The sequence below is a fragment of the Rattus norvegicus genome, chromosome 16 (genome assembly GCF_036323735.1).
Source record: "Rattus norvegicus strain BN/NHsdMcwi chromosome 16, GRCr8, whole genome shotgun sequence".
NCBI lineage: Eukaryota > Metazoa > Chordata > Mammalia > Rodentia > Muridae > Rattus > Rattus norvegicus.
In genome coordinates, this window is record NC_086034.1 from 6547975 (window position 1) to 6566252 (window position 18278).

Consider the following 18278-nt stretch of genomic DNA (forward strand, 5'->3'; position numbering starts at 1 on the left):
TTCAGCACAGCCCTGTACATCATGTGGTCCTTTGTGGCTGACCAGACCAGGGACATCCCCGTTCTCCAGTGATGATATGAGCCCTGGACACCAACCTATGGCACCGCGTAGCTATGACTCCAGAGATGACCCTCAGAGGAAGCTTGGGACTGGAATCTCACCGTGGCCCTCGGTGGTGGGGTTGGCCACTCATAACAGGGCACTCCTGTCCACCCTTGAGTGTCCAGTTCCATCTCTCTCCATAATGCTCAAGCTGCCCTATTTCTTTTTCTCTCCCATCTGTCACCACATATTTGCATATTGTGGCTGATCGTGCTGCAGACTGGCTATAGCAGACCCCTGGGTGACATCTTCCATTCATACTGCATGATCAGCATGGCAGTAAGCAGGTCTCCACAGCCCATCTGTGCCATGCACTGGAGGGCAGGTCCGTGAGCAGCGCGGTGATCCACAGGTCTCTGTGTTCCTCCCCCCATGTAATGCTGCCTGGATTTGATTTGATTTTTATGAGTCCTAGGCATGAAACGGCTTTGGCCACCAAGCCAGGCATCAAGCTAGCATGAACAAAGGACTGCCATCTGCTCCACCATTGGCTGATAGAAGAACATCACCACAGATTGTCTCTGTCCAGTGCCAGGGGAGTAGTCAAGATCAGTAAAGTGCTCAGGGATTGGTGGGTTTCTGTGGCAAGCTCAGGGATCGGTGGGTGTGGTGGTTTGAATATGCTTGGCCCCATGGGAAGGGAGGTGTGGCCTTACTGGAGGAGGTGTAGCCTTGTTAGGGGAAGTGTGTCACTGTGGAGGTGTGGCTTTGAGGTCTCATATAAATGCTCAAGTGTGGCCAGTGTGATCCAGACCCTCCTCCTGGCTGCCTGCAAAAGACAGTCCCCTCCTCACTGCCTTGAGATCAAGATGGAGAACTCTTTGGCTCCTCCAGCACCATGTCTGTTTGCACAATGCCATGCCGTAATAATGAACTAAATCCATGAAGCAGTACACCAGCCCCAATGAACTGTTTTCCTTTATAAGAGTTGCTTTGGTCATGGTGCCTCTTCATAGCACTAAAACCCTACAACAGAAGTTAGTACCAGGAGTGGGGGCTGGATCACACTAGCCAGACTTGAACATGTATATGAGAACTCAAAGCCCTGCCTCCACAGTGGCACACTTCCTCTAACAAGATTACACCTCGTTTAAAAGGGGGTGGTGGAGCGGATGAATCCAAAGCTATACTGTCTTTACTTTATAAGTAGCTGCCAATCCATTTTCAAGGAGATTATTCTAGTTTATATGTCCATCAACATGGAGTGACAATGGATTCTTGAGGGCCTCCTAACCCTGACATTAGCAACTACCTAAAGGTGCTGCCACCTTTTGGCTGGTGCCAGCTATTTGTGTCACCTTGCTTTAACACCCAGTGTCTGGCCAACAGTATTTACTGAATGAAGTAATAAATTAGCATTACTTGGCTGGGAACTTTAAAAGAAGCAGTAATGATGTGACTAACAAACCATATTGATGAAGTCCTTCCTATGACTATTTTTATATTTAAAAATCAACTTCATTTGGGGGAAATTTATAAGTAATAAATTGGATGATTTTAAATGTATAACTGAAAAATTTATATGCTCATATAACACTACATACTTTGAAAACTCTGTGATCCCTCCAAATCAATCTACCACAGTTTTAGGCAAGCACGGACATTCTCTGTTGTTAAATATTCATTTTGTTTTCCCTTGAGTTTTAGAAATATAGGGACAGAGAACATATTCTTTTGTCCTCGTCTTCTTTGTTCAGAATAATATTTTGCAGATTCATCATGTTGTAAGTAATGAATCCCATCTTTGCTGTTAAGACATATTTCATTGTGTAGATACTTCATGATTTGTTTATCCATGCACTTGTTTGTGGATATTTTAATTATTTTTAGTTTTTAGTCAGCAAGAATAAAGCTGCAGACATTTGTTGGCATGATTTTACCTTTCAAAAATATATTTTAAGGCATTATCTCATACACCATGGATAGGTATACTTATTAATTACAAGATAAATTTAAATATAAAGCTCCTATGAACATTGATGGCCTTTTTTGTGGAAAAACACTTTTTAAAAAATTGTTATGTTGGGCTGGAGAGATGACTCAGTAGTTAAGAGCGCAGACTGCTCTTCCAGAGGTCCTGAGTTCAATTCCCCGCAACCACATGGTGGCTCATAACCATCTATAATGGGATCTGGTGTGTCTGAAGACAGCTACAGTGTACTCCTATACAGAAAATAAATAAATTAAAAAATTGTTATGTTGAGATTTATATATGTGTATCAACATTTTGCTGAAATGTAGTCTGGTGTGTGACTGGTGTATCTTCGTGGAGATTAGAAGAGCCATTGAAACTGAAACTACAGAGGTTGTGAGCCACTAGGTGGGTGCTGGGAATCCCTCCCTGGTCCTGTGCAGGAATAAATGCTCTTAACCACTGAGCCACCTTTTTAAACCTAGAGAAAAAGTACTTTCCCTTAAAAGTACTTCCTACCTTCTAGGTAGATTCATGAACATACTTATTAAGCTTCATGAAACCTGGGAAATTGGTAGGTAAGGATCAGGCGTGTATGAATATAAACAAATGTTTCTCAACTGGTGAACAAAGAAACAAATGCGTAACTACTCATCTGCAAAACGATTTGTCTAAGTCTCATGATTCATTTGTGATGGGCCCATCTAAGACTAAACACTAAGAGCTCCTTTAGGGGATGATGGCATAGAACAAAAAGCCTTTTGGGGGCTTGATGTGAAGAAAATCCTATTGCTAGGGCTTAAGATTGTAAGAATGGAGGAAGGGGATGGCAGACAGTCATAGCTGGCACAAGCAAGGTGGCTGGTCTAGACACACATGACGTACAGGGAAGCTGACCACAGCCTCTTTAGCTGTACACTGACCAGTTTCAGTAGTAGCATCCACACCATTGTGACCTTGATAATGAATATTCTGAAACACCAGCATTAGCATCACCAAGGAGTCTTTCTAGAGCTTAAACACAGCTGAAACCGCTCTAGACTGAATCACAATCAACTCCTTTTTTGTCTGAGACAGAGTTTCTCTGTGTAGCCATGTTATCCTGTAATGAGCTCTGAAGACCAGGTTGGCCTCGAACTGAGAGATTTGCTTCTTCTGCCAAATGGTGCAGGCGAGCACCATAGTCAGGCTCACAATGAACTCTTAGCAAGATCTCCAGCTGATTTGTGTTGATGTTTGCATGGGGAAGCACTGCACTATAACAGACATATGCTTCCTGGGGTTGTTCAGGGGTTTTGCTGTGTAGATGGCACTGGCTGAATTCTCTTACCACAGCCTCCAGACTGCTGGCTTACAGGGATGTGTCAGCATATGCTGTGTTAATGTTTCTTTTGTGTGGAATCATACAGTGTATACTTTTGTCAAGACTTGCTACTTTGACACAGCATGGATTTTGAATCTCATCCAAATTCTGGTACTTCCCATCAGTTCATTTTCATCACTGCTGAATTCAAACGTTTAAGTGGATAAAAGAAAGCAACCAAACTGTCATTTATTATGTAATTACAACGTTCAACCTGCCCTAAGATACAAGTAAAAACACATCATCTGGTTTGTAGACAATTCAAACAATACCACACTTCAGGGTGCCATGGGGGTCCGTAGAAGGTCATGCTTTATTTAGTTTGTCAACTGAACATTACCAGAGCATCTCAAAAGCACCTCCTAGCCTCACTTCATATCTTTATTTTTAATTAAACTAGTTGGCGACGGGAGGTGCGTGATTGTTTCTTCCCGCCTATCCTTTTCACTTAGTGGACGAAGTACTCCATGACGCGCATGCTCCTTTCAAGCCATACCCTGATCCTCTCCAACAACCTCCTGGGCACTGGCACCTCCTTTCTAGCAGGCGGAAGCGAAAGCCCTCGGCTTCGACCTGGCACCTGCTTCCCCTCGTCCAATCCCACCGGACACTGTTCTGGCCCCGCCTACCTGCGGTCGCCTTGAGCCCCGCCCGCTCCGGAGGGAGCCCCCGCTGGGGTCGACTGCGCCTGCGCAGTGCGGCTGGTGGGCGGAGCGAGAACGCGAGAGGGGCGGCCGCCAGGGCTCCGAGCCCGGGCTGCTCAGAGCAAGCAGTCCTCCGGGCGGGTCTGAGGTAGTGGAGGCTCCATCTTCTCCTCCTCCGCCCTCAAAAGTAAACTTTGCCACTCTGCTCGCGGGGTCCTCAGTTCTCCTCGCAGTGCCTCCGGGCGGCGGGGGCCGGCGTCAGGGCCTGTCTGCCTCCCCGGGCGTGGGGCCTTGGGCGCCATGGACGCGTCGGCGCTGGAGCGGGACGCCGTGCAGTTCGCGCGGCTGGCAGTGCAGCGCGACCACGAAGGCCGCTACTCTGAGGCGGTGTTTTACTACAAGGTAAGGACCGGCACCGGTCTCGGGCCGCGTCACCGGATCAAGTGCTGGCGGAACCCGAGGCGGAGGGGCGAGGTCCTGCTCGGGTCGGCCGAGTCCAGCTTGTCAGGCCGCAGATGCCCGCCGCTCTGCTGCCTGTGGCTGCCAGAGGTGGGATGGGGAGTGAGTGGCCTGTTCGCTGTTTGCTGGCCTTGATGTGTGACCAACCGTGGGTGATCTGTCAGAATATGCCAATAGTGCGTGTTCGAGGTAGAAAAGAAAAAGTAAATTAGAAAAGAAATTCATCTTACTTTAGCATCCGATGTATGTATCCATGATTGTTTTTCTGAACGTATGTGTGTATACGCGGCTTTTAAATCCCAAAACCTCAATCATATCGCACTATTTTGACCCCTCACTTCTGCATTGTACCTAGATAACATCTGGTTGCTTGCATGCGCTACATTTACAACATGTTCTGTATTTGGTTGTGGCTTTCCAACATTGTAGTGGGGGCAGTTAATATCCTTAGGTCTTAAAAAACAAAACCTTTGTGATAACTTCTTTTGGATGATTGACTGGGAGCACAGTTGCTAAATCAAAGGGTATGCACTTTGGCCGTTCATCCTGTGCTCCCCAGTCCTGAAGGTTTGCAAACACACCCCTCCAGTTGTATCTTCATTATGTGGGCATCTTTTCCTTGATTATACAGAAGTAGTACATTTTTCCCTATGCTATCTGTAAAGAGTGGTTTGCTTTCCGCGAATATTTACTATTTTAAAACCTACCGTACATTTAGACACTTTGGTTTGTTTTAGGATCATTCCTTTTAAGTTTCCTAATTTTGATTTTACAATCCTACCTCCCTACCACACCCGTGCGCGTGTATCTGTGTGTGTGTCTGTGTGTGTCTGTCTGTCTCCTTGTCTCCCTCTCTCTCAGTGATCGTGATCTTGCTGTAGTGGAAGCTGTTTTTAAATTTATCTTCCCTTTGCCTTAGCCCTCCCAGTGCTGAGATTTACAGGAGTGTGCCACCATGCCTGACTACCAGGTGATAGTTCTTTAAAAGAAAATTCTGTTGTAGTTTTGTGACACAAAGTCAGCAAATACTGTCAAAATACTACCATATAGCCTAGTGTGGTGGCACCTGCTTATTTGCTTGTAGTCCCAGCTTTCAGTACAGTGAGGTAGGAAGAGGATCACTGAGTTCAGGCTGATTTGAGGTACATTGTACGACTTTGTCTCTAAAAAGTAATAAATAACTTTTTCTAAAATAAAAAAAAACACTATGCAACTTTTTTTTCCTTTAAGAAGTTGTCATTTAGGTATTAAAATTCATCTTTAAGGAAATTTTTTAAAAAGTGAGGAGGACATCATCTTCAGCACTGTGTAAAACCAGAAGTCAGGGGGACCAGCCAGTTTAGGACGTCTGAGACCCTGTTAGGAGGAGGAGATGAGAGAGTGAGGGGGCAGGGAGGAGGGGGTGAAGCTGGCTTGGTCTACTTTCCAATTTCCAAGCCAGCCAGGGTTACATACTGAAACCCTGTCTTTAATTTTTTCTTTTAAAAAGGGAGAGTAAAAAAGTAGGTGTATTTTTGCTCCTGATTCTGTTTTCACTTTTGAATATAAATAAAACAAGTAAAATAAAGTTGGTAACTATTTGACTTTTTTAAAAAAGTGAGGTGATTATTTGAAAATCAGTACTTATGTGTGAGGGGTAAAGTATACTCTGAACTAATATTTAATTTATGTGTAAGAGGTTCATTATAATGTATTTTTGGTATATGTAAGATTAGGTATTTATTGTTTGTGTGGAAAATTTTTTTTCTCCCTTGAAATATCTGCTTTATTGACCCCGAAGAAGTCATCTTTTCTACTCCAGCTGGCTGTTATGGTTGAATTTCTCATGGGGTCTAAACTGCATTTACTGATTTTATAGGACTCAGTTAAACAACTTCTGTTCAAAAACTGGCCTACAAAATGACGCTCAGTGGTAGCTGCTTTGGAAACAGCATGAGGCCTGTGAGGTGTAGCACACATTCAGCTCCTGCAGAGAGGGGCTGTCACTTGCAGAAATCTGTCTGCTCTCATTAGGTGGGTAGTAGCATTGCTAACCTTAGAACAGTAGTGGGGAAATGGAAACTCTTGGGCCAGTCAGGTCGTCTTAATTCAGTTTGTCTCATAAAACTGAAATCTACTTTGGTATGTTCTACCCTAATATTTTAATTCTAATTTGAGACTTTTTACCTTTACATTTTCTTCTGATTTTTTTTAAATTGATATTTTGTTTTGTTTAATGATTTGGTTCTCGTGGTCCTGGATATTGAAACCAGGGTCTTGTACATGCTAGACAACCGCTGTGCCAGAGCAAAGCCCCAGCACCCGTCTCAATGCTTTTTAAGACTCAGTGTGCCTTTTCAAAGTATATAATTTACACCTGATTTATATATAAGGAAATAGAAAACATGTAAACCATAGCTATTCTGAAGAAGTGTTTAATAGTTGGGTTCTTAAATTTTCAACAGAATATAAAAATTAAGGATATTGAAACTGGAAGAAAAGGTATTAGAAGATTTTATAACTTATTTGCTGTATGAAAAATATCTTGAGGGCTGGAGAGATGGCTCAGCAGTTAAGAGCACCGACTGCTCTTCCCGAGGTCCTGAGTTCAATCCCCAGCAACCACATGGTGGCTCACAACCATCTGTAATGGGATCTGGTGTGCTGAAGATAGCTACAGTGTACTCGTATACATAAAATAAATAAATCTTTAAAAAAAGGAAAAATATCTTGAAGATGTTTTTGTTTTATTATCATGAAATGAGTAGAAAATTAGTAGTAATTAAAATTCATATTATGATAGGTCTTTTGAATTCTTTGAGTTATTATTATTATTATTATTATTATTATTATTATCATCATCTTTTAAGGAAGCTGCCCAAGCCTTAATTTATGCAGAGATGGCAGGCTCCAGCCTAGAACGGATCCAAGAAAAGATCAGTGAATATCTGGAAAGAGTCCAAGCTCTACATTCTGCAGGTCAGTCACAGCTACCACTTGCTCTCTTCTGTCCACGCCTTTACTCCATGCTTTTCCTGCCTTTCCATCTTGGATCTTGATACTCACTCCTTCTGCTCACTGAGAAAACTCTCTTAAAGAAATTTAAGAAATCATGATGTGGAAATGAATTAATAGATCTATTAGAAGAATGTTAGAGATAATAGCACATACTCCGTTTTCTCTTAGATTCTCTACATTGAATTTGTCACTGACAGAGTTAGGATGCAGACCCTGCCAGAGCCTGCTTTTAAAGTATCAGACACAAGCTCTCTGCTGACCCTAAAGTTAAGGCACTAATTGTCTTTAGGATTTTTTTAAAAATAAACAGCATAGCAAGTGCCACGAGAAAAGTGTACATAAGCTTAGTGATCAGTTTTGTTAGAGAAAAAGGATTTGTGTCAAAATCTGCTGTTCATGTGGGTGGAAGAGAAAAATAATGCTAACATTTGGCTTAGAAATATATTCACTTCTTTAGAATGCTTTTTAGAACCCCTCCCCCTTTTTTTCCTATGCTAGATAATTCACAGAAGAATACTCAGAGGATTTTTACTCTAAATGGATTTTGTTACTGCCTGCCACTTATTCTGAGTGGAATGAGTAGTTAGAAGCATGTAGTTAGGGTAAAGTCTATGTGATCTACTTCTGATTCCCTGTCACAACAGCAATCTTGTAAAAAGCTGGTGGTTACTTTAACATGCAGAAGATGCAGTGTTGTAGGATTGTCTGTGTACAGCCCTTGGCGTGGTTTAACATGCAGAAGGTGCAGTGTTGTAGGACTGTCTGTACAGCACTTGGCGTGTAGAAAGTCACAGTAGTCACTGCATTCAGAATATCTGCTTGGGAGCTCTGAGAGTAGCTTGGTTGGAGCACTGATTTATCATACTTGAGATTATGTTATGGATTTCCTTCTCAACATGGGGGGGCACACAGGACCCAACATGACTGCAAAGAATTTCATTTTCCAGCCAAGTAAATGAAACTTAAATGTAACATCTTGCTTTGTAAATAATTCACATTATTTCATATACTGTTTTCCTAGAAAATTATTTTTAAAGTTTAGAAGGTAGTCCTTCAGGACTTTCCCGTGATTTCTCTGTCCTTTCTACAATCAACTGGGTGAATGTTAGTTCTAGATGGCAAGTAAGAAGGTGGTAGAGGGGTACTCAGGAGGCCCTAAGTCAAATGCAGAAACATAAAAATAGAAACATTGCAGTGTTGTAGAATCTGAGACATTAGGCCAAATGTTAGCACAGACTTCTTTAGTAGGAAAAAAGCTAGTATTGTATCATGATACTAGCTTAGGAGTAGGAACTGGTAGCTAAGGGAATTTCCAACTTTTTTGTCTTATGTATACATAGTCATACTTATTCCATAGGCTGTTATATTAATTCCAGTCAGTGTTCTCTAAATCCTTAAAGTTCTTCCAATAATTGTGAAGAAATAAATTTTTTTCCTTTAGAGAATTAGGAAATATTTTCCTATTTTGTTTTAAATTCAGCAGAACTTTAAAAGTTGCTTTTGCAGTGGTGTGGGAGTAGGAGCCTGCAGACCCAGTGTCAGGAGGCTAAAGCAGAGGAGCACTTGACTCTGTGACCCGAGGCCAGCTTGAGCAATTGCAGCAACGCAAAGCTAAGACAGACGCGCTAGATCCGAAAGTAAATTCTACAATGGCGACGCATTACAGAAGAATAACCACTAACCTCTTAAAGAATACGCCAGTGAGATGGAATTGGGAAAGGATTTTTAGTGTAGAATCATTTGAACAACATTTTTCTTATTTTGTTCTGTAGCATATGTAACCTGCAAGAAGTCAGTGGCTTCTAAGGACGTTTTCAAATAGAAATCTCGCTCAGAGCCTTGATTTTAGCCAGATGTGGTGAGGCGTGCTTATAATCCAGGAACGTAGGAGTTGAGGCTGGAGGATTCTGAGCTTGAAGCTGGCTTGGGGTGCATAGTGAGACCCTGTCTCAGAATACATAGACACAGACAGGGAACTAAAACCCGCTGGGATGGAACTCGGTTGGCATGGCGCCTGCCTGTTGGCATGGCACCCTGGGTTTAACCCCATCATGTGTAAGGCACATGTCAGGGCACAGGCCGGTGATCCCACCATGCGGGTGGTAGGTAACAGAGGGTTGAGGTCAACCTGGGCTGCAGAGTGAATTAGAGGTCGGCCTGGGCTGTATGTAATCCCCTCAAAAACATTGTTTTTAAAAGAAAGAAAATAGAAACTCAAATTTCAAAACAGCTTCTTTATAGTCAAGAAACTCCTGTGAGGATAGGTTGACCCGAGTGGGAAAATATCAATTGAAATGAACAAATGTGATGTTGAGGCTAAGATTCCTAGACTAACTTTCCACTTCAGGTGTCTCTTTCTGGATATTAAATGAAATGAAGTCACCTAATACAGGACTGACTGTCCATCCCATCCTTTTGTCATTTGCTTCTTTCACTAAGCCTAGTATCTGTGAGGTTTACAGGATACATCTGATTCTGCTCCTTTTCGTGGGTAAGCGGTCCACACCTCACTTGTTTACCCGTCTCCCTTTTGTGTATTGTGAGTGGTGCTGTGCGCATCCAGGTACTGTTGGCTGCACATCGTACGCTTACAGTTACACGGGCAGCGGGACTGACTCCGTTCTCACTCCTAAACATGCACTGTCTCCCTCTCCTCTTCACTGTGTGTGCAGTGCTGGAGGTGGCCTCCTTCTCCAGAGAGGTGCCTAACGCTTACCCACAGCTCTGCAATGCTTACTTTTTGATGTTTTGACCAGATTTTGCTGTACAGCTTCAAACTCTGATATCCCTGTCTACCTCCCAAGTACAGAGCTCTGCCACCAGAATTGACTTGTTATTGACTTTTCTATTCTTAGTCATCCTAATGGATGTTAAGTACCGTCTTGTCGGGCTTTGATTCTCCTTGCTTGAGGGTCGATGATACTGAGCATCTACACATGTGCTGTGGACTGGAGAGATGGCTCAGGAGTTAAGAACTCTTGTAGAGCACCCAGTTTCAAGTTCTAAAACCCACATGGTGGCTCACAGATGCCTGTAACTCCAGTTCCAAGGGATCTGAGACCCTGTTCCAACCTCTAAGAGCACTCGGCACGCACATGGTGTACAGACATACATATAGGTAAAACACCCAGGCACATAGAATAAATCTTTTAAAACAAAACAAAACAAAACTCCCAAATTGAAACACTATTTCAAAGAGCAGTAAATGCGTGTTTCCTGGATCTCAGTAAGAACAGCAGGAGCTTTTCAGCAGGGCCTAGTACTGTCTGTGCTAAAAAGGTAATGACCGCCGATTCTCCCCGTCTCTTCCCTTCTTCTTCCTTCTCCCTTTCCCTCCTCCTCTTTTCCTTCGTCCTCCTCTTTCTCCGCTTCGTCCTTGTATCTGTTTCTGGTACTGGCCGTAGAACCAGGGCATATATATGGAGAGGCAAGCCCATTTTGCATCCCCAGCCCTGTGTGTTTCTTAATATTTAGCTTTTTCCAAGTTTTTGCTTTGTTTTCATGGAGGGAGAAGAATATGAGGAAGACTCCTTTGTTTTTTTAATTTAATGAAGGGAGTGCTAGTAGAAAAATAATTGAAGCAAAAATTTTTATTAATGCATTTCTAATATCCGGTCCCTGATGTCTGAATAATTGGGTTTGGGCAGGGGGCTTAAGATTTATGAGAGAGCGGAGAAACTATTCCTTTAAAAAAGATTTTTGTGTATTTTGCTAATGTTTTAAGTGAATTATCAAGTTTGGTAAAGAATGCCTTAAATATATTAAATGTTGGTGTTTCCTGACTCCATTGAAGTAATATTCTTTCTATGTGTTTTTCCTTTATCCTTACTAGTTCAGTCAAAAAGTACTGATCCTTTGAAATCAAAACATCAGTTGGATCTAGAGCGCGCCCACTTTCTTGTTACACAAGCTTTCGATGAGGATGAGAAGGGGAATGTGGAAGATGCCATAGAGTTGTATACAGAAGCCGTGGACCTCTGTCTGAAAACCGTAGGTATAGTTAACTGAGTTACGCTTGATGGGATTATGTTAAGAAACTGCTTCACTTACTCATAAATATATTTATTTTGAAGGAGCCCTCCCACTTTATCATTATAAATAAAACTAATCTTCCACTAAAATGTTGAGTAGTTAATAACAGTTTTATACCTTATAATAGTTTTACTACCATTGGATCAGTAAGCAATTGATTTTTAAAATTACATTTGCTTATTTTTAAGCTGTTTACGGTTAGTAACTAAAACTTCTATAAGAACAAGTCACCATCACAAATCTGTAAATTTAGTATAATTTTTTTTTCAGTTTCATACAGTAAAAATAAATAGTGGTCTGGGAGGGCTTCATTAATTTGCCATATAAAATTATATGCTGAGTGTCATAGCAGGTGGATGCGTATTTAGTGCTCCGATGGACGGGGCCGAGACGCTTAGCTTCAGGGGCACCTGCTGTTTAAGAGCACAGGCATTTGGCAGGGGGATGGCGTAAGTGGGAGAGGATGTTCCCGTTGTCGTTCACATGCCAGCTTTTTGGGGTCAGAGAAGCCTTGACTTCTGTAACTCTGGAGAACATGGATGAGTCTGCTCTGTCCAGGCTCCTGCTCTGCCTTCTGTGCACATGTTTATGTGTTTAGGTCTAATTAGCACGGGTCTACAGAAATGGCTTTTAGGTTCACCCCAGTGATAAGATGCACAACATAGTTTTAAGTGATAAGTTTTAAAGACAGAAATAAACTATTTATTTACTCTCAAGAATATTTTATTTTTGCATAGAAACATGGATTAAGTAAACTAAACAACTGTGCTTTAGAATGTCTGTCTCTTTCTCTTAAGTCTTATGAAACTGCCGATAAGACTCTGCAAAATAAATTGAAACAGTTGGCTCGACAGGCACTCGATAGGTGAGTTCTGTCACTCAAATTCTTATCAATGGATTGCATGAATTGTGCTTTTTTTTTTTTTGAAAAAAAAAAAAACCAACATACCATTTATATCTTAATGTGTGTCATATGTTGCTCCATAAACCAAGACTTAGATGTCTACCCTGTCCTGCTAGCTCTTTGCTTTAGACCAAATTAGTGGCCCATCTATTATTCAAGAAATATCAATTTTTGTTGTATAGAAAAGAGAACTGTGAGAAAAGAACTGTGAGAAAAGATAACTATTGGTTTTATAGCCTTAACATTACTGAGTGTCTGTGGGAGTTTTGGTACTTAAACCTAAGATCTTCTGTATGCTATGAAAACATTTACCACTGAGCTATATTTCAGTCCCTGACAGTCACATTTTAAATGGAATACTTCCTATGTGTTGTATAATATCACACTTCCAGGACAACTTTCAGGCTTCCAGGACAGGCGTTCCGAAAGCCCTCCTGAGTTACTATTAAAATAGACATTGAGAATGGCCTTTGATTACCAGCATCACACCATGTGTGTGGCCTTCGCTTCAAGCTCGAGTCACATCTGAGACCTGCTCTGAGCATGTGATTTAAAGTCGAGTCTCCTCCAACACTGATTCTTACTGCTCTGTCGCAGTATTCTTTCCCATTGTTCTTACCCCACTGTGGAATTCACAAAAAGTCCAGTCCCTTGTATTTGTTGTTGATGCCTGTGTTGCATTCAGCCTTTATTCCCTGACTGGGAGCTTGTGAAGACTGATTTGGTCTATTTTGTTCAGTGCTTAAGCATCACCTAGTAGGGTACCTAAGGTAGATAGTTCAGTAGGTAGTGTTGAATGAATGTAATATATGTAACGTACATATGTATAGTGTGAACAAGGTATGAATGAATTATGCATCTTTTAAGAGTTGAAGTAGGAAACTACTGTCTTGTAAAGGAAAGGAGTAGAAATTGCACCCTTTTCTAGAGTGTGAACTTAGCAATCACCTTAGTTTGAAGCTCTACCGTGGCTATGTTCTGCCTTTTCGCTGAGCTATAACTCGTCCCTTCTCTGCTTCCTCATCTGTTGCTTTAGCTTGTTTACCCGGATTTATGAAGGAATGACACTTGACACACTTGCCTTCTCCAGTTTCATGACATGGGGCTACCATGTTCACCTGACATAGTTGTCTTCTCCATTGTGATTTCTTTTACCAGTTAGAATCATTGACTTTTATTCTTGTGTAGATAAACCATCCAGTATTTCTGAATGCATCCTAAGCAAAGGTAGGTAGGTTGAGGTTTTAATTATAGGCTCCTGTAGGATCTGTTAAAGATTAAGGACCTTCTTTCTAGGAAAGTAGATGTCTTGGCATATAATTTTGGAGTGTTACAAGACTTGTGAAGCTCTCTTGGATTAAGAACATTTTTAGCTTGTTAGTTCTTTGACAGAACAGTCCAAGTCCCTTTGTCTATCATGCGATGCCCTCTATCCTGCTTTCCTTTTCACCTCATGCCTGCTGTCTCTCATTTTGCTTTTCACAGGGCCTGTCCACATCCCGTTGAAGTTACTGCAGTCTCTGTTGCCTGTTACTACTGTGCACTCTGTATCTGCTTCCTCACTGCAGGGAGGTCTCTACGACTCGGTCACTAAACCTAAGCATCCCTTCTTTGATTCTCCCTCTTCTCTTGGTCACTAGGGCTGCTCTTTCTTTGGGCTATTCATTTGCATGAAATGCTTCTGCCCTGGCATCTGTCATTTTCACACCATTGTCTTTTTTATCCGCAGAACCTTAAGGATGGGATTTATACATTATCTTACAATCTTGACCTTGCATAGTATCTGGCATATAATAAATGTTCATTTAAGTAGTACTTACAAAATATGTGTATAGCTTATATAGAGAAGTTTTAACTAGTAGTAAGGATTTTTTGATTAGGATGCTTTGCAACTGGAAGTAAGTTTTGTGTCCCATAAGTTTAAATGAAACAGGAAGTAGAGGTGGGAGGAGCAGAGCTTTAAGACACAGCAAATTTGAGCCCAGCCTCTTTTTGCGACCCTTTGTCATAAAAAACCAAAAGCGTAAATGTAAGAAGAAAACTAGAACAGTTCTTCTGTGCTTCTGTTTTAGAGCAGAAGCATTGAGTGAACCTTTGACAAAGCCATTTTGCAAACTCAAGTCAACAAATATGAAAACAAAGACTCCTCCAGTAAGAACACATTTTCCTCTAGGACCGAATCCTTTCCTTGAAAAGCCTCAGCCGTTTATAAGTCCACAGTCATGTGATGCACAAGGACAGAAGTACACGGCAGAAGAAATAGAAGTGCTCAGGTAAATCCACTTACACCTCGTTGTAGTGAAAACTTGAAACGTCACAGTGGAGATCATTTCATTCCGAATTGTCTTCAGATCCTTGTGGTGATACACTATGTAATGTCATTCTGTTATCAGCTTGAATGGTTAAAAGGTGTTGGGTCTGATCTGTTTAGTGTTGGCGTTTTCCCTGGACATGGGCTCTGCAGAGCTGAGGTCTGAAGACTGAGGGCACAGCAGTTATGGCGGCTGCTGATGTTCTGTGCACCTCTGTAGCCACAGCTCGCACAGGCGTGGGGGTGACTTTGACACAGCCAGCACATCAAAGTCTGGAGCTGTGCATACTCTTTCACTTTTTAAGAGTTAAAGGACGTGAAAATAGGAGAGCTGGGACAGGAACTACTTGGTGAAGCCTGAGCTGTTCATGGCGTCTGTCTTTACAGAAAACGCTCACCGAGCCTAGTCTAGGCAGGCGGCTAGTGTATCTGAACGCAGCCATGGGAGCTACTAAAAATGCACAGCCTGAGTGGGCAGACACTTGCCTGTGATCCCAGCACTCTGGAGGAAAGACACACATTAAAAAAAAAAAAAAAATATATATATATATATATATACACACACACACACATATATACACATATACATGTATGTATATGTGTATATATGTGTGTGTGTATGTATATATATATATATAATATGCACACACACACATATAAATATAAAAACCTTCAGGTTCAAGGTCAGCCTGGGCTGCATAGGGAAACTACTTTAAAAAACAGTGACAGCAAGACTCATGATAATGTAGAGCTTCCTAACTGTCTTCTGAATCACTTGATCAGTTGGGAGAGGGTAATCTTCAAGCCGGCCGGCTGTTCTTGAGTTGGGCGGTCATTTTAAATTTCCCTGAGGTTGAGCTGAAAGGAGCAGGGTTCCCTCCGAGGTCACAGCTGTCGAGAGCAGCATTCTTTCTCGCTGAAGATTTTAATTACTCACCTATTAACCCAATTCCTTTGTCTAGGAAAAATAGTATGTGAACAAACAAAATTAAAACAAAACAACAAAAAAGGCTCCTTTTAAAGTTGAGGCTTTAAATTAGTGTCTTAGGGTTACTATTTTCATGATAAAACACCATGACCAGAGCGTTTTAGGGAGAAAAAGGTTTATTCAGCTATGCTTGCACATCACTGTTAGTTGTTAAAGGAAATCAGGGAAGGATTTCAGACAGGGCAGGAGCCTGGATGCAGAAGATGATGCAGAAGCCGAGGAGTGCTGTGCTCACTGGCTCGCTGGCTCGCTCCTCATGGCTTGCTCTGCTTGCTTTTTGTAGAACGCAGAACCATAAGGCTAGGCGTGGCACCATCTACAGTGGGCTGGACCCCTCAACCACTAATTAAAAAATGTCCCCTGGGCTTGCCCACACCCAATCTCATGGAGCCATTTCCTCAACAGAGGCTAGCCAGACAGTGAAAATTGATCGTTTTGTCTACTTCGTATCTGTGTACTACTTTTATATATACCACACATTTAAATCCCACACTGACAAAACAACTCTCAAGACAGCTATCCTTTACAAGTCCCAACTTTTGTTGTATCCATCCATTGCTGACTGACTGCTCTATTACCCAACAACTACATGTTACTCAGCACATACCCTTAAAAAAACACAGATCTATAAGGAAGAAACTGTTATTAAACGTGGTGACACACTGCAATTCCAGCACTTGAGATGGGAATGCAGAGGTTTTTGAGTTTGAGCCCAGCCTGATAGCCTGGGCTACATAGTGAAGTAAGCTCCATCTCAGTTAAACAGCACATGAACCCCAGAGGAGGTATTAATATTCATAAAGCCAGACAAAGCTCGCAAGCCTCACAGGCCCCACGTGACCGTCAGCAGACCAGAGCTGTCTCTGTGACACCTTCTTCTTTCAGGACCTTGTCCTGACTCCCATAGCTGGAAAACAGAAAGACCACGGTTTTTCAGAGTCGTATTGTGTGTTTAAATTCCTAAATAACTAAGTTACTGCTTTCTTTCTTTGGGATTAGTATAGACTTGGCTTTGCATCCTTGTACTGGACACTTGTAAGGGCCAATGTTAAGACCACTTTTTCGGGGTTGGGGATTTAGCTCAGTGGTAGAGCGCTTGCCCAGCAAGCGCAAGGCCCTGGGTTCGGTCCCCAGCTCCGAAAAAAAGAAAAAAAAAAAAAAGACTGCACTTTTTCTGTAGTGTGTGTCACCCCACTCCCTGCTCCCCCAATGCTGGTGCTAATTGAATATCTGTAAAAGATCTAATTGAATCTTTTACACATGATAGCAAAAGTGCTACCACCGTGCTACATCCCAAACCCAGGATGGTAATTTTAAAAGATGTTCTTATTAACTAAATTGAATTATAACAGTGATTATCTGGTATTTCTTTTATCAAAACCGTCCAAATAAAGATCTGAATATCATGGAGTTGTCAGTTTAATACAGTATTATACTTTGTCACTGAAGGTTTTACATTTGGTATTAACTTAAAGACTGGGAAGCTATTGTCATTTATTAGTCAGTCTTTTTTTTTTTTTTCCGGACCTGGGGACCGAGCCCAGGACCTTGTGCTTGCTAGGCAAGCACTGTACCACTGAGCTAAATCCCCAACCCCAGCTATTGTCATTTAAACTTAGAATTTAAGTAAGAGTGGTAATTAATATAGACTTGAAAGCTCAGATCTTTCTCTTGTGCCTTGTAGGACAACATCAAAAATCAATGGTGCAGAGTATGTTCCTTTCATGAGTGTTGATCTGAGGGAGCGCTTTGCTTACCCAATGCCTTTTTGGTAAGTAAACACTTTTCACTTTTACTTCCAAGATCATTTAAGAATTTTTCAGTACTCTGAAGTCCAGTTTACTTCATAGCCTTAAAATTAAATTTTGTATATAATGTTGGTTGGAAAAGAGGAGTATTTCTAGGAAAGAGGTGGGGAAATTGTCCAAATATAGATCCAAGTAGCATGAGGTTGTCACTTTAATACAGTACCGTGATATACTACTACAGTCACATTTGTCTTCATTGTCCTGCTCATGGCTCATGAGGATTGATCTTAACCTGACATTACAGACGTAGTGTTTAGTGTAGTACTTGGCACAGAGTGGGTACTAAACAGACATTTGTCTAGTTGATGATTGGATCACAATAGAAAAAAGTCCAGAAAGAATTATTTAGAGATGTATTCAAATACCTACGCAAAGATATTGCTACCATAATTATAAGAATAAACCACTCTAGGGGTTGGGGATTTAGCTCAGTGATAGAGCGCTTGCCTAGGAAGCGCAAGGCTCTGGGTTCGGTCCCCAGCTCCGAAAAAAAGAACCAAAAAAAAAAGAATAAACCACTCTAGTTGTGCTGAATGGATATATTTAAGGTGATGTAAATTTGTGGTTTCAGTATATATGTCTATTAAGATAATATAAATTATAATATATTAATATATATTATATATAATATAATAATATAAATAATTTATTAAGATAAGTCACATCTGTAATGCTGGAATGTCTAAAAGAAAAAAAATGTAGCATGAGCAATCACAGTTGGGGACAGTTTAAAAATATAGTTGAAAAAGTAAGATATG

The 18278-nt window shown here is 41.4% G+C and overlaps 1 protein-coding gene and 1 non-coding gene across 7 annotated transcripts in view; one reads left to right on the forward strand and one right to left on the reverse strand.

Annotated features, from left to right (window-relative positions):
• Window positions 1-504: 504 nt before the first annotated feature.
• Window positions 505-642, reverse strand: LOC120097595 (small nucleolar RNA SNORA48). The gene has a single exon (XR_005495165.1). It is a non-coding gene; the product is annotated as a small nucleolar RNA SNORA48 (small nucleolar RNA).
• Window positions 643-4073: 3431 nt separating this feature from the next.
• Capn7 (calpain 7) overlaps window positions 4074-18278 on the forward strand; it is a 36270-nt gene continuing 22065 nt past the window's right edge. The window contains exons 1-7 of one of the 6 annotated variants that reach the window (XM_006252608.5): window positions 4076-4423; window positions 6339-6493; window positions 7330-7438; window positions 11310-11467; window positions 12307-12374; window positions 14486-14686; window positions 17397-17483. In XM_006252608.5, the coding sequence (XP_006252670.2) occupies window positions 7360-7438; window positions 11310-11467; window positions 12307-12374; window positions 14486-14686; window positions 17397-17483 (593 nt within the window). In that variant the 5' untranslated portion in view covers window positions 4076-4423; window positions 6339-6493; window positions 7330-7359. 6 annotated transcript variants of the gene reach the window in all.